The sequence below is a fragment of the Psammomys obesus genome, unplaced genomic scaffold (genome assembly GCF_907164565.1).
Source record: "Psammomys obesus unplaced genomic scaffold, mPsaObe1.curated_primary_1811, whole genome shotgun sequence".
NCBI classification, from domain to species: Eukaryota; Metazoa; Chordata; class Mammalia; order Rodentia; family Muridae; genus Psammomys; species Psammomys obesus.
In genome coordinates, this window is record NW_026585690.1 from 612,826 (window position 1) to 634,368 (window position 21,543).

At 42.0% G+C, this 21,543-nt stretch overlaps 1 protein-coding gene across 1 annotated transcript in view; it reads left to right on the forward strand.

Moving 5' to 3' along the window:
* Positions 1-2,334: 2,334 nt before the first annotated feature.
* Positions 2,335-21,543, forward strand: part of Ccdc158 (coiled-coil domain containing 158) — a 54,504-nt gene continuing 35,295 nt past the window's right edge. Inside the window, exons 1-9 of the mRNA XM_055595911.1 lie at positions 2,335-2,498; positions 6,986-7,029; positions 10,463-10,602; positions 12,211-12,422; positions 15,139-15,248; positions 15,588-15,915; positions 16,232-16,308; positions 17,522-17,632; positions 19,651-19,765. Coding sequence (XP_055451886.1) covers positions 10,536-10,602; positions 12,211-12,422; positions 15,139-15,248; positions 15,588-15,915; positions 16,232-16,308; positions 17,522-17,632; positions 19,651-19,765 — 1,020 coding nt within the window. The 5' untranslated portion in view covers positions 2,335-2,498; positions 6,986-7,029; positions 10,463-10,535. The remainder of the gene's footprint in view (positions 2,499-6,985; positions 7,030-10,462; positions 10,603-12,210; positions 12,423-15,138; positions 15,249-15,587; positions 15,916-16,231; positions 16,309-17,521; positions 17,633-19,650; positions 19,766-21,543) is intronic.

A 21,543-nucleotide genomic window follows, 5' to 3' on the forward strand; every position in this document is an offset into this window, starting at 1 on the left:
TATATATATATATATATATATATATATATATATATATAAAATTTGATTCCTAGCACTAAAGGAAAAAAAAAAAGGTAAACACACAGTAACTGGGGAATGCTGGCTGTTTGTGGGATTTGATTGCCAGCACCCACATGGCAAATCACAACTGCCTGTGACTCCAGTCCCAGGGAATATGACCCCCCCCCCCTTTTTTTTTTTTTACCTCCTCAGTGCAAATACGTATATTCAGGAAAACCACCCATACACATAAAAGTTTTAAATTTGAAAACTGAAACAGAACTCCATGTATGATACTATTCATCGTTCATCACCTACCATGGTGCTATCAGTACTTGTGCAGTAATGAATGGCCGCTTAAGGAACTCTAGACCCTTCCTTCATCTCGAAACTCCTTGTTTTAAAAGGTAAGACGGTATTGCTTTTATTTGATTCCTCTAAAGATGTTACAAAGTGGGACTGGGAAAACGGCTCAGTCAGTAAAGTGACTGCCATGAGTTTGGGTCCTCAGCTCCCACAGTCTTAAAAGTTGGGGAGGTCGAGACAGAAAGCCCTCTGGGTCTTGCTGGTGGGTCAGTGTAGCCAACTGGTGAGCTCTAGATTCAGCAAGAGGCCCTACCTCAGAAAACTAAGGTGGGGCCTGCGGGTTGGCTGAGCTGGGAAAGGGGCTTGCCTGGCAAGCTCGCCTGAGTCTGACCCCAGAGGCAATGTAAAAGGGCACAGGGAGAGCTCCGCTCTGAGGAAGACAGCCCACGCCGACCTCTGAGCTCCACTTGCACCCTTACTGTATCAGTTAGGGTTCTCTAGGGGAACAAAACCCACAGAGTGAATAGATATTTAACAGAGGCTTTATTAGACTGGCTTTCACAATAAGGTCTGTATCCCTCAGGAGAAGCTGAGAACCCAGTAGCTATTCAGTGCAGGAGGCTGGGTGTTTTAGCAATCCCAGGCTGCCCCAGGAGGTCTGGGGGAGCCCGGGTCTTCAGTCCATAAGGGAAAGCTGAAGAAACTGGAGAAACTGGGTTCTGATTGCGTAAAGGATGGTGGAGGCAACCAGGAACTTATCTTTCAAAATTTCAAAAAGAGAGCAACAACAAAAAACTCTATTCAGGGTACAAACACAAAATGAGACACCAATAAAAAAAAAAAAAATCATGTATTAGGTAATTAAAATATTTTTATGCCGTAAGAACACACTTATATTTTGATAGAGATAAAAAAGATTAAAAAAAAAAACCGAATTGGAATTTGTTTTCGGTCTAGTCACAGGGGCTAGTCATTTAACTTTCTGCTTGATATTTATGGCTGAATTTGCTGTTTATGTGCTTGATACTATAATCCTAGATGTCTGTAAGGCAGTAAACGGGAAAACTGAAGGTATGCTAAAAACAGTCTTTAATGGTACTTCATACACTGTTACAATTTGTAATGAAATATTGTTTATCGATATTTACAGTCAATTTGTACATTAATGTATTTATTGTTGTAGTCTGCTTAACGTTGATAGTTAACAGAATTCAACACAACAGAGTCTACCAGTGCACATCTGTCAGAGCAGAGTCTAGGGCAGAAGGGTCCCAGTCTGTGGGCAGCCTAAACCCTACAGTTTGTGTCCCGTAGACTCCAGGCCTGTCTGGAACCCTTCCAATGGAATGCTAATTTGATCAGCACGCTGGAGTCTGAGTGTGCAGTCTCAAGCTGATAAATTCCACGTTAGAGTTAACGACAGAGTAACCGAAGCACGGCGGAGGAAACAGCTCTCCGGAGGCAGAAGGGTCAGCTACCCCGACACCACGTCTGGACCTGGGAAAACACTCCGGAAGGAGGCACAGCTTATAAAAGTACAGGCTAAGCACAGGCGGGCTGCAAAATGCAAGTTATTCTGTTAGCTTGAACACGCGGGGAGTGGGGAAGAGCTGCACCGGTGAGTAAGGGTGTCAACCTGCCTCTCCCTCAGCACGTGTGTTAACAGGGAGGGTTTGTACCGTTTGGCATAGGAGAGGATTTTTGTGTGGCGTCTGTGAGAATGACTGGAGAGTGAGGCTAGGAGCCGGGTTGCGGGGCAGTAGGGAAAAAGAAGAAAAGTGGCTTGTCCGGCCCGCCTGGTTGCCTCGGCAACGGCGTAGGGGCGGGGGAGCGCGCCGGAGCCAGGGGGCGTGGCCTCGTACTCTGCCCGCCCCTTCCCACAGCTCCTCCCCTCGCTCAGCCCCGCCCTCTCCCACGCCCCGCCCACTTCCTCACGCCCCGCCTCTCCTCGCGGTGGATTCTCCGGCGTCAACCGTCTGACCGAGCTCGTGCTGGGCAGCAGCCGGCGGCGGCGGGAGCGGGTGGCGAGGCCGCCCGCGCGGTGCTGGGTCGGGCGCCGCGGAGGGGCAGCTGCGCGGGCCGCGGCGGCCTCGGGGCACAGTGGGAGCCGGCGGGTCCCCGGGTCGCGCAGGTGCGGCCGCGGCCCCCGCGGACATGCGGCCGGTCTCTTAGGACGAGGTGTTAGTTAGCAGGTATGGGGACCGGGTGCGCACAGGTCTGGGTCGTTCCTCGGAGGACCCGGATCAAGTCCTGGTACTTCTGGAACCTTCCATGGCCTTGTGCTCCCACGTGGTAGCGGCTCAGTAACTTTGTACAGCTGGTTTGGGAGAGTTCTCCGGGGACAGTGGAGGGAAAACTGGGGCTTCGTGACCTCGGGTCGGTACAGACTTCCGTGGGCACAACGGGGACTGCTCACTGCTGTTCTTTCCTGGCTCCCGGGAACCGCTGGAAGAGAAAACATGAGGACAGACCGGAGTGGGCCTCGGACTGTCGCCGGTCCATCCCCCAGGAGACTGTTAAACACTGTGTGACTGGAGTCTTGGTTGGTAATCCACTTCAGGTCCCGCCTTTTCCCCATCAGCAACAGTCCTCATCCATCCTTTCCCCAAAACACTGGCACAAGTCCCCACTCCAGCTGTCCTAGATGTTCCTGTTTCTTGTCATGCTGCTTTAAGGTCATGGGAATGTAGGAGACAAGTGATGGGGCCTGTTCCTTAGGGAGTCTGACGGAGAACTATTTTTTCCCGCATAAGAAAAAAGGTCCGAGTTAGACAGGACTGCTTTTGTGCGTGAGCGTGGGCAAGCTGTGGCAGAGATCTGAAACTCCCACCTCCGTGCCACAATCGTTAGTTTTTAAAGATGTGTTTTTATTGTATGTGATTCAGTGTTTCGCCTGCCTGTGTGTAAGTGCACCCTGTGCGCGCCTGATGCCTGCCTCTTCCTGGAGGGGTTGTGGGATCCCCCGGAACTGGAGTTCCAAAAGGTTTTGAGCAGCCATGTGGGTGCTGGGAACCGAACACTAGATCCACTGCAAGAGCAGCAAGTGCTCTTAAGGCTTAGCCGTCTTTCCAGTCCTGCATTTTAAATTCTAATACAGTCACCTGTTTAGTTGTATGTAAAACCGTTTTCATGTAATAGTGCTATTTAACCTCTGAATGTAGCAGTTGCAGATCTGCTGTATGTACAAAGCCTTTGCTTGCTGTTGTAGTTCTTTGGGATGGCTCTCTTCGGTATCAGGGCGAGCCACTCTAAAACTCTAGAATTTAAAGCTGATCGTGGTGGTACACGACTTTAATTCCAGCACTCAGGAGACAGGCAGATCTCTGTGAGGTCTATACAGAGACCAGGCCAGCCAGGGTTATGGAGAGAGGCCCTGAGTCAAAAAACAAACACAAACAAAAAACCCTATAGCATCTATTAAAAAGGACCTTTTTCTGAACCACCTGTCTCCAAAGCTGAATAACGACCACCTAAAAAATTAGGTCCTGATCCCTGGAGCCTATAAATGTTATGGGGGGAAAAAAGTCTTTGCGTATGGAATTTAAACCAAAGATTTGTTTTTAATTTTTAGGTTTATTTTTGTGTATGAATGTTTTGCCTGTATATATGTATGTCTATCATATTATGTTAGTGTCTGATACTCACAGAGGTCAGGAAAGGACATCAGATCCCCTGGAACTGTAGTTACTGATGGCTGTGTACCATCATGTGGGTGCTGGAAAACAAACCCAGGTCCTCTGCAAGAGCAAGAGTGCTCTCAACTGTTTGGATCTGTCTCTCTAGCCGGAAAGGCAAAGGAAGGATTATCATAAATTATGTTTGTCCTAACGCAGAAGGAAATGGGGAAGGTGGTAAGACTACAAAGACAGAGACTAGAGTGATGTGGCTGTAAGGCGAGGAATAGTGGTGATCCACACAGATAAGAAATGGGTTCTAGGAGAATGGAGCCTGCTCATGTCTTGCTTACGAGCTCTTGGAGACTGATACTGAACAATCGCCTCCAGAAAAGATGTCTGTTGTTCCAAGCTGCTATGTTTGTGGTAATTTATTACAGCCACTGTGGACACCGAATACACAAGGCAGTGCTCCTAAGTCACGCGGAACCCCGCATGAATGAACACTTGAAAACTACAGCTGTGGGAGCAGTGGGGGTAGTAATGGGGTCACTGTGTATTTTCTTGAATTCTATAAATCTTAGGAGAATGAATAGGGAATTCTGTTAAGAAAAAGGTGGTGCATAATGAGGTAATCTGCCATTAAAGCCAGTTTTTAAGACTTCTGTTTTTCAGTTGATATGTCACTGTTCACTTTTGCTAAAGAGAGCAAATAAAAAGTGACGGACCACACGATGGCATGGCAAGATAACCTAATGGTGTAGTAGTGGCTCTTGTACCTTGAGGGTAACCAATCACTGTCTAATCGGACTTAAGGCCCAGACAATACAAGGGAATTCATGTCTGTTACCATAAAACCCAGTCAACTACCCACGGCTGGCGAGGTCATGGACCCTAGTGAAGAGCACACTGCTACCACTTTCCTAAGCCAGTGTACTTTCTGTGTTCTAGATGCTTGTCCTTATACTGACATAAGTGGAGCGGAGCTATCACCCCTCATCAAAAAAGCTTTTATTTTTTTTCCTTTTTCTGCAGACACCATTAGCAAAAGCCACAAATGCCATATACAGTGGTGCATGCCTTAATCCCAGCACTCAGGGAGGCAGAGGCAGGTGGATCTTTGTGAGTTTGAGGCCAGCTTGGTTTACAAAGGCTACACAGAGAAACCCTGTCTTGAAAACAAACACAAAACAACAACAAAAACCCCAACAACAGAACCAAAAGGCCACACATGGTTAAAATGCAGAAAACAACTGACTGAGGCATCCTTGATAAATCCGTAGTACAACCCCTACATCTAAGGCTCAGAATATTCATAAAGAGGAGGTGGAAAGATTGTAATAGCCAGAGGATCAGGATACGTGCTACAAGATTGTGTCTTCTATGACACAATGTATCCAATGACAGGCTGTATCCATTAAATCCCAAACATATGGTTGCCTAAACAAGACCTTCAGAATGAATGAGAACACCAGTTGACATGAAATCTCTCAAGGCCCTAGATGAAGAGCTGCAAGCAACTGATGGCTTTAGAGAGGCAGAATCAGTCTTGTCCAGGGAGAAGGCCCTGGCAGGTTTTCCAAGCCCTAAACACGTACACATCCGAGCAACACCGAATGTACTCAGCAGGCTGTGTTTATATGTGTATGTATATGAGAGAGAAAGTGTGCGTGTGTGAGAGAGTGTGTGTGTATAATATTTAACGAAGAGGTCATGAATTTGAGAGGAGCTGGGAACATGGGGAAAGTTGGAGGAGGGGGAGGGAGGATTAAAGTACTCACATACGAAATTATCAAAATGTAAAAAATTGAAATGTTAAAAATTAGCATAAGCATACTTCTTAGGCATTATTAGATTTCTATCAGGTATCAAAGAAGAGTTGGAGACTCCTGGGTGTCCAAGGTCAAAGTGCTTGCATGGGAGAAATATAGCAGCCTGGTTGAGAGTAGTCTCTCTAAGGCAAGAGGGATGGAGCCGGTTTGTTGTTCCAGGGGTTCTGGAAAGAGTACTGTTCAGGTTTAGCTGACCCACTTCTGGGCCCCAAGCAGCTATTTCCCATTCCCACTCTTCAGCCTTTTGAGATATAATTTACATGTTACATACTTTACCTATTTTAAGTGTTCAGCCCAGTAATTTTCAGCAAGTTCTAGAGCTTTGCCCCCTAGTCTTAGAGCAAGGTTGGAACCATGACATTGCTTTTAAGGGAAACAAGAAATACCTTTCAAGATATTTTATAGTGGGTCTGGCGAGAGTTCATGAGTGCATTAACAACAACAAAATCAATAGAACTAAAGTTAGATTGCTCATTCAAGGATTCTTGCCCAGTGACTAACCACATCTAAGACGTCTTATTGAGCTCTACTGTGTAACAGAGATATAGACTCCACAGAATACACTGATCAGTTGTATGCATTAGGCTAGGTAAATGAAGAACAGCTGAAGATACTAACGTTTCTAATGCAGAAAGTGAAGTTCAGAGCATCGATAGCTAAGAACACTAAAAAGCAGGTATAGTGAGGAGATGAAAGCAAACTTAGGCTGACATAGATTTAATGTAATTGCAAACATATAGGTAAAGATATATGTAGAGATGATAAGCACACTGTATTACAATTTATCTGAAACGACTTGCTGGAAGACCATCTACCCTCTTTTGCATTTACCCTTAACTAAAATCAGCCATGAGAAATGTCTTCTGTGTGTTTTCTGTGGGACGTCATGGGATGCTGGCACGTTGCCCAGCTGAGGGTCATCTCAGCAAGCTCCTTAGCTTGAGCACAGCAGAGAAGGCCATCACATGTACACTTGGGATTCGGGTTGGCAGAAGTCCCACTACTCACATAAAAGCAGCAGGGAGCTGACTCCAAAAGTTGTCCCCTGACTTCCACACATATGTCGTAGTACATATATGTCCCTCCTACCACAAACACACAGGTAATAATAAAAAAAAAAAACTTTTCTTGTGATATATAAATATTTCAAAACCGTAAATAATAAAAATGTATAAATTAAACTTTTAAATTTTAGTTAACGAAATATATTAATAAGCAAATTTCATTTTTCAGGTATTAATAGAAGTAACTGAAAATAAGAATATCCAGAAATTAAGGTATCCTTTTCTAACTATTGTTAACAGTTCTGCTCATACACAGTTGCTGTCTCAGTTTCTTGTGTCTGTATGCAATTTACCTTAGAAACTGTGAAGCCTTGAACTTAATGCCTGCTAACCTGGGATACCTAAAGCTAAAGCAGCGCGAGCTTTGTATCTGCGGTTCTCAGACTGGTCAGTGGAGCTCTGTTTTTATAGCTGTGTCTCATGGACTTGAGAAAAGCTTTTGGTAGCTAGGGCTCAGAACACTTCCCAGCTTCTGCAGGGTAGAAAAACTTTAAAAAGCTCAGTGATCATCTCATTTGGTATAGGTGGAAGTTGAAGCTCAGAGCTGGTAGAAGTTATATGTGCTCTCTAACAGTTATGCAACAACAGAACGAGGCTTCCTTGTTCTAGGTTATGTACTATTCCAGATTTGCTTTCTGCTAGCTGGTGTGTACTGATGACGAGTAATCTAAATAGCCAATTCCTGTATACATTGTGATAGCCCTGTCTTTACATTTAGTTGAACAGGTCAACTGTGCTTTCTTCTATGTTCATGGACTTATAGAAAGCTTGTATCTTCTTTCTAAATGAATAGAAAGATAAAACTACTTATTATGGGGAAGTAAGTTGCTCAAATTAGAAAGATACATCTTAATTCATGTTGTGTCTACCCTATTAGGTAGTATTGTATGCGAGTATTGAGGCAGGTCCTGTATAGGAGGGCTTATGCATGAGTTCTTTTAGCTAACCCTTGCGCTTACAAAGTGTTCATACCACCTCCATATCATAATCTTGGAGGTGCCAAATGCTGTTCTCAAGATTACAGAGGTCATGCTTTACAGATCTAGGGCTTGAGCCTGGATGACAACATCTATAGAAAAAGAGTGATTAAGAATATAATGCAGATCAATGTGAAGTTAATAAGCAGTTCTTAATTAATTAGGCATTCTGGCAGTAAGTGCTGTTCAATATTAGCCTCCTTATAGGTTCAAGGTGGTTTTAGGGGCGCATATACCAACCCCATGAAACCCTCAGTCTCAAGTTTCTATGGAAGATAGAATGATTTATCATTGAGGGTGAGCCACTACTGAATAGACTTATATTTAAGTGACATAACCAACCAAAATAGGACTTAAACTGTAAATCACCTTGCCACAGAGCTATTCTATCATAGTCAGGTCCACCTTAATGAGAGTTCTAAGGAAAGAAATCAAGATGGAAACTTTGGAAAGGAAGGAGCTGCATACCCCCTTTTGGAGTTCAAGGAAGAGGAGTAAGCACTCAGGAGATAGCGCCAAGTGCTTCAGCTCAGCTGCACTAATGCTACAAAAGCCCTGTGTATGTGCGGTGCGATGGCAAAGGCCCTTTCTGCACCGTTCCAGTCATGACCGCATTGTCAGAGTTTTAAGGCTCTTTTCAGTGTAAACATATGCATGGTTTTAAATGGTGTAGAAGTGTTGGTAGCAGACCTCAGGCACAGCAGAACAAGCCAAGATCCCACTGCTGTATTTCCCTTGGACTTGAAATGGACACTTGCCGTTCTGGGGAGCATGCCATGCTCTGTGTTTGCTCCCCAGTGACACAAGAATAAGTAAGTAATAAAGGGAATCAAACTACACATTTCTAAGGAAAATAAGACTTGTAAGTTCATATTGTTATGATCCACAAATTATCCAAGGGCAGAGCTCAATAGTATTATGATTTCCTGAGAAAAGTCCTTTAATTATAGAAATTCTTAACAATCTTACAAACTTGTGCCTAAAAACAGAGCATTTCAGTGCTACTGTGTCACAAAGTAGAGGAACACAGAATCTCTGTTCAAAGTGAGGAATATGGTCATTCTAAAATAGTGCAAACTGGATTGCAGGGGCTTTGCTGGTTTTTTTGTTTTTGTTTTGGTTTTGGTTTGTTTTTGTATTATGCAGACTTCATTACTGTTCATTCTGTTCATTTCAGAGCAGGGCTTCTGGGCTGCAGCACCCTCTTCCTGTGTGGCTTTATGGGAATGGTTGGGATAGAGGTGGGAGGTGTAGAAGGAAGGCTAAGTGTCTTACCTCTGTTTTGTTCCTACTGGGTCCTTAATTTTCCCTCTCCTATCCTGTTCATTTAGCATATTGTATCCAGGGAAAGCCACCTCCTTTGAAATATAATCTCCTCACGTTGTTTCTCTGAGGCTGCTAGCCCATACTGCAGGCTAATGGGGCTCAGTGCTTTTACTTCTGTTGTGTCACTCTCTAGGAATACATTCGTCTGCCCTCTGAGTTTGTGGCTCACCTCTGTTCCTTTTGAATCTTTCTAGTGTTTGCTTCTCCCATTTCTCCATAGCAATGGCTCCCAGCAGAATGGTGGGAGCTGCCTAGGGAGGGAGAATTTCTCTATCTAGATATTTGAAGGGTTCTTTCCCTAGGGCAGTGATAATGTGGAGTACACATAGTTTTGCTTGTTTTCCATCTTGATTTTATGCTTGTTTGAGTAAAATTAAGGAGAAATTTGGGATTAGGCCACCATTCTTATTTTCCAAACTTAGAAACACTCTCTTGATCAAATATACAACTATAAGCATTATTTAACATCAAATACATTTTTCAGCTCTTATTAATGACATCTAATTTGCTGATTTGAGATCTTTGTTAGGGAGATAAGTCCTGTTCTTTAGCAACATAATTTTATAAGAGATTGAAAGTGCTCCCAACCAGAGCACTAGTCATCATCATAACTAAAGAATTAAGTCATCATCATTATTATTATTGTTGTTATCATTATTTTGCTTTGTTTTTCAAGACAGGGTCTCTCTGTATAGCTCTGGCTATCCTAGAACTCACTTTGTAGAACAGGCTGTCCTTGAACTCGGAGATCTGACTGCCTCTGCCTCCCAAATGCTGAGATCAAAGGCATTTGCCACCACAATTGGCTTAAAGTATTAAACTTTATTTAAGCTTATCTTTAATAACCCTTTGGGGGCTGAGTGTGGTGGCCCATACCTTTAATCCCAGCACTCATGAGGCAGAATGAGGTGGATCTCTGTGATTCAAGGCCAGCCTGGTGTACATAGTGAGTTCCAAGCCAACAAGGATACCTTGTTTTGCCTGTTTGACCCTGTCCAGACAAAAGTAACAAAGCCTCCTTTGGTCTTAAAATCAAGCTTTACAATAAAATTTGATCTACACATTAGTTTTACATAGCAGTAAGGTATTTTTGTATACATAAGCTATTTTTCTAGAGGAAAACATCAAAGGTGTTAACAAAGTCGGTTTGATTCTCCTATGGGCTTTTTCAGTAAGTATTGTGGGCTGTAGAAATGACAGTACTAAAATTCTGCCATCCCTTAGCTCTCTGCTGGTACAGAATTAACAGTTGAAAATACAGAGACACACCTTCACACAGTGTGGAGGAAAGTCACCCCAACAAACAAGGCTGTAATAAAGGTTGAATACCTTATCTTTCATAGATAAGAACTGAACAATCCAAACCGGGAAGCACTCGTGTTTCAAGATCTCTAAGAAGAGGCAGAGGTAGATAATATGGAATCAAAGGCTGATAAATCAAGTAGTGACGATCTTTTACCAAGCAGCATCACAACCAATGGAGGTATGCTTTTCTAAAACAAAATGGGGGTTAGAAATACAGTCTTCTTAACACCCACCTCGGCTCCTAGTTTTTAGTGTGCTTTGTCTTACAGAACTGAGTCGTGAATGTCTGCTGTGCTGTTTGTAACTCTAGTTTTGAGTTAGAGCTTAACTGAGAGTATCTGTTTTTTCAGCTTGTTTTCATTATCTTTATTTAATCTAAAAACTGTTTCTGTGCTGAAGTACTTCAACCTCAGCATATTAAAATATGTCTCCCTAATACCATCCCTTCCTCCAGCATTTCTTAGTCCAACTCAGCTCCTGTCAGATTGTCTCTCCTCCTCATGTGTAGCATCATTCTTAATAATAACTGGCTGGCCTCATGGTGGCCCATCAACTTCCTGACCACTAAAGTTTTGACTTATTTTTCTAAGAAAAGTTTTGGCTCTTTTTACTCTACGTGTATGAGTGTTTTTGCCTGCAGGTATGTTGTGTACCATGTGTGTGCCTGGTGCCCTCTGAAGTCAGAAGAGGGCATCTGATCCCCTGGATCAAGAGTTACAGATGGCTTTGAGCCATGATTTGTGTCCTGGGGAACAAACCTGGGTCCTCTGGAAGAGCAACAAGTGCTCTTAACTGCTGAGCCATCCTTCCAGCCCCATCCTATCCCTGTGCACACATCTCATCAACAAGTGCTGGAGTTCTGTAGTCAGTCTCTTACCCCAGCCCTGTCCCATATTAGTACTATGGAGCTTCTATTTTCCTGCCTAATGCAAGTGGCTTTCAACCCTGATCCCTGTCAGTGCCACCAAACCCTAGCCGTTTCAGGTCTATACATTGAAATGTCTTAGATTTTGATTCAGTAGGTCCAGACTGGGGCTTAGACACACTGTATTTTTTTTAATTTAAGTTTCCCAAGTGATCCTGATATACTACAGTTTCATAAGGGCTGTCGTCGATTCTGCTATCACTCCTAAATTACCACTCTCTGTCTGCCTGTCAGTCGATCACTTGCCAGTGCCCTTTCCTCTTCATTGTTTTCATTCTCACAGAAACCCAAATACTTATCAGTCTAGCTAATATCTCTACTTTTGGAACATTTTTGCTGTGGCTTTCTCACTAGTCTGCCACTTATAGTCATGGATTCTACCTTAGGATCCTGATGCCATTGAGAAATATTTCCCATGAGCAGAGCTCTTCCCAGTTTTAAAATTATACCATACTAGGTGAGATCCAAACCCCTTAGCGTGACTACAGGCTCCTCAGAATCTGTGTTTCCATCCTTGAATGGCAGCAGCTTTTCTCCCGCCCAGAACATCCCAGATGTCTCCAGCCACTTCAGTGTGCTTTCTCTCTTGAATGTCCCTTGTCCTTCCTGTTCTCTAGACCGGGTATCACTCAAACATGCCTCAGAGCTATTCAGTTCCAGGGGCGCATGTTCTCTCTTCCCTAGCCTGTTCCTCCTTTGTATCTGGTGCTTGTCTCCTAGTGCAGTGCTCTTATCTGTACTTAATTGTTTTTCCCATGAGACCTTGTGTGTGCTCCTTCACGGTCTGATAAAAGAACCCCCTGAAGTAATGTTTGCCACAAAGTTGTTTTATGAATAATTAATGAATTCTCTAATGTTTAGGTTCTTCAAGCCCATTTTTAATGTCATCTATCCGAAGTACAGTAATTGAAAACGCAACTGGAACTTTGACACAAGTTCCTTTTTTCCCTAAATATGAAGTGGAACTTGATTCTCATAGAAAGGTCATCCCTTACCCTGGAAAAGAGCATATTGAACGTGTTTTAGAAGAATATTCACAACAAGTTAAAGATTTGCAGAGAAGACTAAATGAAGTAAGTTGCATTTTTTTTTTCTAACACCTGGCATCATTAGGCCAAGGAGGCATGTTGCCTTGAAATAAAACTCAACCCCCTGAAAGAAAACATTAGTCATGGGTCTATCAGCTAAACCTGTTAATTTGATCTCTCCTTTCTGTTGGGCTAATAAGAAGTTTACATGTCATATTCTTTCTGGTAATTATAATGTCTTGGTTTCATGATATAACTTTAGTAAAATATGAATGCCTCAAAGTGTTACAATTGATGACATTCATCTGCTATTAATTCGTTTAGGCCTGCCCACCTGCTTTTATGATACCTGGCTTCCCTTTGCAAACAATGGTAGAAAGTAGGATTTTACGTAAATGCACATGCATAAAGGTTAAAGAGAATTTAGAAGGGTGAGCTAAAAACTTCACGTGTACTTCATGCAGAGATCTAGTCTTCTTTCTCAAAGCCCGACTTCTTACCACCATACACAGGCTTCATGCTGCCTTTGTTCAGGACCTGGTCTCTGTATGTACCCTCTGTTCCAGCAGCACCGTACCACTTGCTCCTTCTGGTGGACCTTGTTAATCAAGATTTCCACGCCTTTCTACTTGACTGCGGGAAGACTCTGTCTATCAGGGCTCAGCTCAGGCATTCCCTTCTCTGAAGCCCTTCCTCTCGCTAGCACTGCGGGTGCTCTCTGCTCTCATTGCTCGCATGCCCTGTGTCCATCAGCAAGTTACTGCCTCATCAGGCTAGGTGAAGACTTTAGGAGGTGAACCTAGGGTTTTATTAAATGTGAAAAACTATGTGCCATTGTGTTACACATGGTGTATAAAAATTAATAAGCCAGGGCTCTCAAAGGAGTTTGGAGGTGAGCTAGCTGGCTAGTAAACTAGTAGTGGTGAGACCTAGTGATAAATATACCAGGAAGACATGTAAGACAGGAAGCACAGGCATACTAGTAGAGAAAAGAAACAGTGATTGAGCTGGCAAGGCGGCTCAGTGGATGGAGCTGCTAATGCACAAGCCTGACAGTTTGACTTCAATCCCTGCATCCCACAGGAGAAAATGAATGCCAAGGAGTTGTCCTCCCAGAGAGGGGGAGAGGGCGGAGAGAAGGAGAGAGAGCCTTAATTTATTTTCTATGTCTAACTTCTTTCCTATGACCTCCTGGTAGAGAATGTCACCTTGGCTGTTTCTCAGTAAAATCAGTAATAGCAGCACTGTTTGGGCGCCTCTAATATTTATCAAACAGTGCTGGTATTGTATTCCTATGTAACAGAAATGTGCTAGGTACCAGACAGATAAAGATGGGAGAGACATGGTCCGCCTTGTATTGTGTTTGAGATATTCGAAGCAAGTAGGAGGTATGCTACAGGTGGGACAAATAAATGGTGATGCTCAAGCCACTTGATACTCGATGCCCGTCTCCTAACTCGACTCTGCAGCGTTTGACACAGCACTGTCTCTGGCCCTCTGACAGTGTAGAGCTAGACATCAGCTGAGGCCCTCATGCGCATGAGGCAAGGACTCTCCTGCTAGCTGCTGCTGCTTTCCCCCTTCTTCTCCTTGCCCTTTATCAACCCCCCCTTCTTTATTCTTCTTCCTAAAACAGTTTAGGCTGTCTGTAAACTTGGACTCCCCCTTCCTTCGCCCCTTAAGCTTTGGTAATTTAGGTAGTGCCACTGTCACCAGCCTTCCCATCTTATTCTTTATAATCTTTGTGTATGGCAATGGAATCTCTGCAAGCACATATCCCTACATTACCTTTGTTTCCTCTAGATCTTTCTTTGTCTTTTCTGTTTGCTTAATTTTAGTCTTTATATTTTAGAATCTTCTCATTTTCAGTGGTTTTTGTTGTCTGTTCAGACTCACAGATGAGGTAATAAAAAGCTAGTCATCATACACTGGTCACCAGCTGTTATCTGGGAGATGCTTTAGTGCCTAGCTTTGGAAATCTCAGGACAGGGTTTCTCTGTGTAGCCTTGGCTGTCCTGGAGCTCACTCTGTAGACCAGGCTGACCTCGAACCCACAGAGACCCTTCTGCTTCTGCCTTCCTGAGTGCCAAATTAAAGGCATGTACCACCACATAGTTTTCTTTTTATATTAAAAAATGTATTTATTTTTATTTTATATGATAAATGTTTTCCCTGCGTGTATGTATATGCAATACTCACAGACTCCAAAAGAGGGCATCAGAATCCCTGGAACTGGAGTTATAGATGTTTGTCAGCTGTTATGTGCGTGCTGGGAATCAAACCCTGGTCCTCTGCAAGAGTAGCTAGTGCTCTTAACCTCTCCAGCCCCACCTTTAAAGTTTTAGATGGCAGTGGCCGTTGCCAAGAATTGAAGTAGGTTGAGGATAAGGTTTATGTATAAAGTTTCTTTATACATAATTTCAACCAGTCTTCTAGTTTTAAGGGACAAAACATTTTCCCATTTTGCTTTGAGCTGGAAGGCAGATTTGTTTCAGGAAATAGGGAAACAAACAAACAAAAACCAAGCCAGGGAAACTTGTTGATGTCTTCTACTTACCTAGGTGAGAAATTATTCACTGTGTGTGTGTGTGTGTGTGTGTGTGTGTTGGTGGAGGGTGTTATATATATAACACTGAGCTACTAATATAATCCTTGGAAAATTATTGTCTACTGGATCTATATTTTGATGGTGTTATATATATATATATTATATATATATATATATATATATATATATATTAATTTGCGTGTTTTCTTTCAGAGCAATGAATTACATGAGAAACAAAAGTTCTACTTAAGACAGTCAGTCATTGATTTGCAAACAAAACTTCAAGAAATGCAAATGGAGAGAGATGCCATGGCTGACATCAGGTTGGGATTTGTTACCTGGATTCTTCTTCCTCCTCCTCCAGTAGCAGCGCCAGAGCCTGAACCCAGGGTCTGTGTGTGGTGGGCAGATGTTCACCAGTGAGATACTTCCTAGCCCAGAACCTGTTCTATGGTTTTATTCTTTACACTGGTACAGTCCTACCTACTCATAGCCTCAGCATTCCGGTGGCTGAGATAGGAAGATTGCTTTGAGTTCAAGACCAGCCTGGGATTTATAGGAAAATTCTGTATCAAAAATATTTTTTTTTTTCCTCAGTGTAGTAAAATTGAGTGAAAATGAGTTTTATCAATGTTACTTCTTTTCTTTCATTTGTTTCATAGACGAAGGGAGAGTCAGTCTCAGGAGGATTTAAGAAATCAGCTTCAAAATACAGTCCATGAGCTCGAAGCTGCCAAGAGCCTTAAGGAGGGCATGCTGAAAGAGAGCAGCAGCCAGATAGAGCAGCTACGAAAAATGATGCTTAGTCATGAAGGCGTGCTTCAAGAAATCCGATCAATCTTAGTTGACTTTGAAGAAGCCTCAGGCAAGAAAATATGTGAACACGACAGCATATCTACCATGCACTTCCGCAGCCTGGGCTCAGCTATTAGTAAAATCCTAAGAGAATTAGACACAGAAATCTCTTATCTTAAAGGGAGGATATTTCCAGTAAGTGGTGAGAACACTACTTTATATTCAATGCCTTGAGAGATAGTTTGTAAAGTCCTTAGAAATAAGCCAAGTTGTCATTTTTTCTTCTCTGAGATGATGCACAGTGCTCTCTTCTGACAGGAAACTAGCTATTCTACCTGTACAGCTTGATGTAAGCGTAGCCAGAGCACAAGTGTATAAAGTACGGGTGTAGAGGTTCTTTTAGTGTTGTTTCTATTTATAGATCTCTAAAGCACTCCTTTCATAGAAACTCTACATTTTCTAAGCTTTAGGATTACCAACACCCAAATTGGTATCTCTATTTTAAAACCAGGTAGAGGATCAGCTTGAAACACTGAAATCTGAGTCACAGAACAAAATAGAACTGTTACTTCAACAACATCAAGATCGGTAGGTGTCTGTCTGAGGCATGAAAAAAGACTGCCGTGAAACTGTATTCCTTTTTGACCTGTAGCCAAATTAGGTTAATCTTTTCCTGACACCTTTTGAAGATGTAAGGAAGGCTTTACTCAAGACTATAGCACTGTTAAGGTTTGCTACAGGGAAGACAATAAGCTCAACTCCCAGCACAATCAGGACAGGTGGAAAAAGGCCAGGTGATTAGTGAATGAAACATTACTCACATAAGGGTTGAAGAGTTGACTAAAGGTAGGCCATGGATACAGATTTTTAAGCTCAAGGATAAGCTACTTGATCAGTTGTCAATGTTTGATCAGATAGCAAAAATGAGACTGTTCTTGATGTGGTTGGCCTGGATGAAAGACCAATCAAAGACTGGTCAAGGACTAGGGAGAAGAGCGTGAGTTGACCTAAGAATGATCTGTCAGGTTGGCCTTGAATTCCTGTATTCCAATGATCTTCCTGCTTCACCTTCTCAGGCACGATGCTTTGCTCAGCTCTCATAGTTTATTGCCACTGAGACTCAGGTTCGGAATTCTGGAAACCTAGTTTGTTTTAGGAAAATGATTCTAGAGTTGTCACTCAGCATGGTGGTGCATGCCTTTAGTCCCAGCACTCCAGAGAGAGGCAGGTGGCTCTCTGTGATTTTGAGGGTAGTCTGGTCTACACAGCAAGTTCCAGGACAAACAGCTACATAATAAGAGAGACCCTGTCGAAAAAAAGAAATAGTTAAAAAGGAGCGGGGGTAGGGGCTGGAGAGATGGCTCAGAGGTTAAGAGCACTGGCTGTTCTTCCAAAGGTCCCGAGTTCAATTCCCAGCAACCACATAGTGGCTCACAACCATCTATACTGTGATCTGGTGCCCACTTTCTGGCTTACAGGCACACATGCAGGCAGACTGTATAAATACTATGTAAATAAATATTTTTTAAAAAGGGTGGAGTAGCATTTACAAAACCAGGGATGGTAGCTCTTGTCTGTAATCTAAGCACTTAGGAGGCAGAAGCAGGAAAATTGCCTATAAATTCAAGGCCAGCCAGGACAACATAATTAAAGTCTGTACCAAATAAGCAAACAGATAGATGAAAGAGTAGCACGTATAAAACTGAAACAAAATATTAAGTTTGAAGGTGCTGCAAAACATTGTCTTTTGAGCTAAGTCAAAGGGAAGACTCTCATCTAAGTCATCACATTCTTTCTGTAGGATCGAGCAGTTAATAAGTGAACACGAAGTTGAAATAACAGGGCTTACGGAGAAAGCCAGCAGTGCTCGAAGCCAAGCCAACAGTATCCAGAGTCAACTGGAAATCATTCAGTATGTGTGTACTAACAGTTTGAAATTGATGTCATTTATTGTCACTTAAAAACTAGTATCTTAGGCTGGAGAGTTACCTCAGCAGTTAAGAGCATTTGTTGATGTTGGAGAGGACCTGGGTTGAAGTCCCAGCACCCACCTGGCAGCTCATTACTGTTATCTACTCTAGTTCCTGCAAGGGGAGGGGCGTCCCTGTAGGCTTTATGGCTGTCAGGGAAATGACCCAGGTGAGGGAAGAAGGAAACTTGGTTCAGCCTAATGTATGTAGCCAGTGCTGGGCCAAACTTCTAAAGTCTGATACCAGGTGGTTTATTTTAGCCATATTTAAGCACAGCACAATTTTGGAAAAAAGTTTTCTGATAATGATTAATTCAGTCTCATGAGTATAGCAGAGCTTAAGATGTGTTTACATTGAAGCTCTTCCCCCCCCCCTTTTTTTTTTCGAGACAGGGTTTTTCTGTGTAGCCTTGGCTGTCCTGGACTCATTTTATAGATGAGGCTGGCTTTGAGCTCACAGCAATCCACTTGCCTCTGCCTTCCCGAGTGCTGGGATTAAAGGCATGTGCCACCATGCCCTGCTATATTGAAATTCTTTACAGAGTACATCTGGCTTTTTAAACAAAGATGGGTACTGTTGACTCAGATAGTGTACCCAAGATTTAGGGTCTAGGGAGCTTGATGAGGTAAACATAACTCCCGTGGGTGTCAGTATTGGCAAAGAAGTCTCTTAGGCTGTAAAATACAAGTGACATCACTCATAAGGATGAGTTTTATGACCTAGAAACAATGCTCAAGATATAAGAGAAAAGCATCTAAAATAAGCAAAACATAGATTCTGAGGGCTATGTGTGGAGCCTGGCTCACCAGGGTGTAAAGTATGTTCTTTCCCAGCATTCCAGAAGAACAGATGAACATCTTCTTTCTCTGACTTGACAAGCCTGCATGTTTAACTTTTCCTGGCTCCTTCAGAGCTTATCTGTGTATGCAAGGAGTTTTTGCCCTGTACAAATTCCAGGAATCCAACGCCATTTTTCTCACCATTGTGGGTACAAGGCATGTGCATAGTGCACATACATACTTCCTGGCAAAACTCATACATGTAAAATAATAATTCAAAACTATTATTCTGACTAACATGCTGTCCCAGTAAGTTTTTGAAATTGCTTAGGAATTGTATCATGTAAAAGTGATAAAACTTTACCAACACTTGAACAAAAAGGCAACAGTAATATTTCTTGGGTGTGTTACCACATAGAAGGTATTATTGCAAGTATTCAGGCTCCTGGGAATTTTGTCTATTTATATATAAATAAATACATTTATGTCTCTATATAATTATGTGTGCGTATATGAACAGTTTTGCATAGGCATATATGTTCAAGTATATACATAAAATATATATGCATGTGAAATTTTAGAATTTGAACTGATGCATAACACTATGCCTAGACTTTGTTTTTAAAGGTTTATTGTGTTTGAGTGTATGTATACCTGTTTGTGCAGATGGAAGCACCAGTGGCATGGGGACCAGAAAAGGGCATCAGATTCCTTGGAGCTGTAGTTTTTCAGAATGTTCAACGTGTTACATAGGTGCTAGGATCTTGGCTCTGTGATTGCTTAACAAATACTCGTAATTACTGAGCCATCTCTATGTCCCCCGGTGCTGTTATGTTTTAATAATATGCAGGAGTAGAGAATAGTGTAATGAACCCATGTGTATGTGTATATGTTTGTCCATCCAGCTTTGTCAAGTAAATTTTTTCAAATCTAAAACTGTTTTGGGTGCTAGGAATTGAACAGAATTTTACATATAGTACACACACATACCTGGTATCTCGGAATTTTGTCCACAACCCTGAGCTGAAACTTTGAAGAAGCAAGTTTGCATAAAGACAGTTGCTCTAATGACTCAATATAAGATAGTTCCTGGTAGTATTTAAGAGATGTGAGGGCCCCTTGAGGTATCGAGAGTATTCTTAGTTTGCTGTTTGCTTTTATACCCTCTCATCCCTCCTTAGAGAACAAGCAAGGAACCAGAACTCCATGTACATGCGCCAGCTCAGTGACTTGGAGTCTACTGTCTCTCAGCTGCGTTCTGAACTGAGGGAAGCCAAGAGGATGTATGAAGATAAGGTAAGTTTAGATGGCACTTCCAAGGATTATTTTACACACTGACTCAGTAATGTATTTTTAATAGTTTCTTTAAAAATGAAGAATCAAAATAATTTATAATTGAAAATAAATATATTTTTGAAAGAATATTTTTAAAATCAGTGCAAGTTGGTGTACAAACATGCTAAATTATATATTATGTTACAAACTATTATTTAAATTGTGTGTTCAAGTTCATAAAAAATTGAGAAATATTTTTCAAGTAAATTTCCTGTTTTTGCTTTGAACTAATTTTTTTCTTTTAATTTTAATTTTTTATATTAATTACAGTTTATTTACTTTGTATCTCAGTTGTAGTCCCCTTCAAGTAAATTTCTAAATAATAAATTGAGTAGCAGAGAATGTAGCTCAGTGGAAGAACACTTGTCTAGCATGCCTGAAGCTCTAGATTAAACCTCATTACCACAAAAATAAATAAAGAATAAATTAAAGAATAGGACTATGAGCTGGGCATGGTGACACGTGTCTGTGATCCCAGCACTCAAGGAGGCAGAGGTAGGCGGATCTGTGAGCAACAGGCCAGTCTGGTGTACAAAGTGAGCCCAGGACAGCCAAGGCTGAACAGAGAAACCCTGCCATACACACACACACACACACACAAAATAGGACTATGCTATTTTTTATAAGGCTTGGCTTTAGCAAATACTTGGTACCAGTTTGTCTATATCTAACACAAGTGTCTGGGGACTTTCTTCCTTCATCTCTTCAACTTCTAATTGTTTTTGTGGCTATAAAATTAAAATTTAAGATTATCCAAAATAATTAAAATAAAAATTAGGAAAGTAAGTCTTTATCTTTCATAACATAATTTCTCATAAAAGCAGGTAATATTATGGGGGAGGCAGGGCTGGAGAGATGGCTCAGCAGTTAAGAATGCGCACTGCTCTTGTGGAGGACCTGAATTCAGTTACTGGCACCCCCAGCAGGGTTCTCAGTTGTCCATAGCTCCAGCTCCAAGGATGTCCAGCATCCCCATGGGCTCTGGCATTCACAGTCACATACCCACTCAGAGATACACACATATACATGTAACTAAGATTTGTTTTAATTAAAAAAATTTGGTACTATTTCTATTTTCTGGCTTTCCATAGCTAAAAAGAAGTTATTCCATATTGTTATCAAGCATTTATTCAGAGTTTAGATTTTTGTTAATTTCAACCATTTGAAAACAGTAAAATTTCTAAAACTAGAAAAACAAGAGCTGCCTTTCAAAGGAGATCACTTTCTTCATTCCCTGAGAAGAGCTGGTTGATGTTGGTCTTGGTTTCACTTTCTGTACCAGTGTCTTTATTTTGTGAAAGCTTGGAGGATAAATCCATTTTTAATCACCCCATAGAGGAGTGCTTCTCAGCCTGGGGGTCATGACCTTCATAGTCACATATCAGACATCCTACATATCAAATATTTATATTACTATTCATAACAGCAGCAACATTACAGTTAGAAGGCTCAGAACCACTGCTTTAGAGTCTTGCAGAGATGATTTAAGTATAGTTTTTCCATCATGTTTACTTAATTCCCCATACCTTAGGTATTTGAGTGCTGATTTAGGAGAACCAGACGTTTTATAAAGTAAAAACAGTTGTTAGGCTGCAGTAGAAGCCGCTGGTCTGTGTGTAGGTAGACTTGACTGGATGGACGGGGCAGCATTGATTCTTCCACGCCTTTATTTACACACCTGTGTGCAGGCTGACGTCCACTGTCACTCAGTGAGGACCACAGGAAGGCAGGCTAACGTC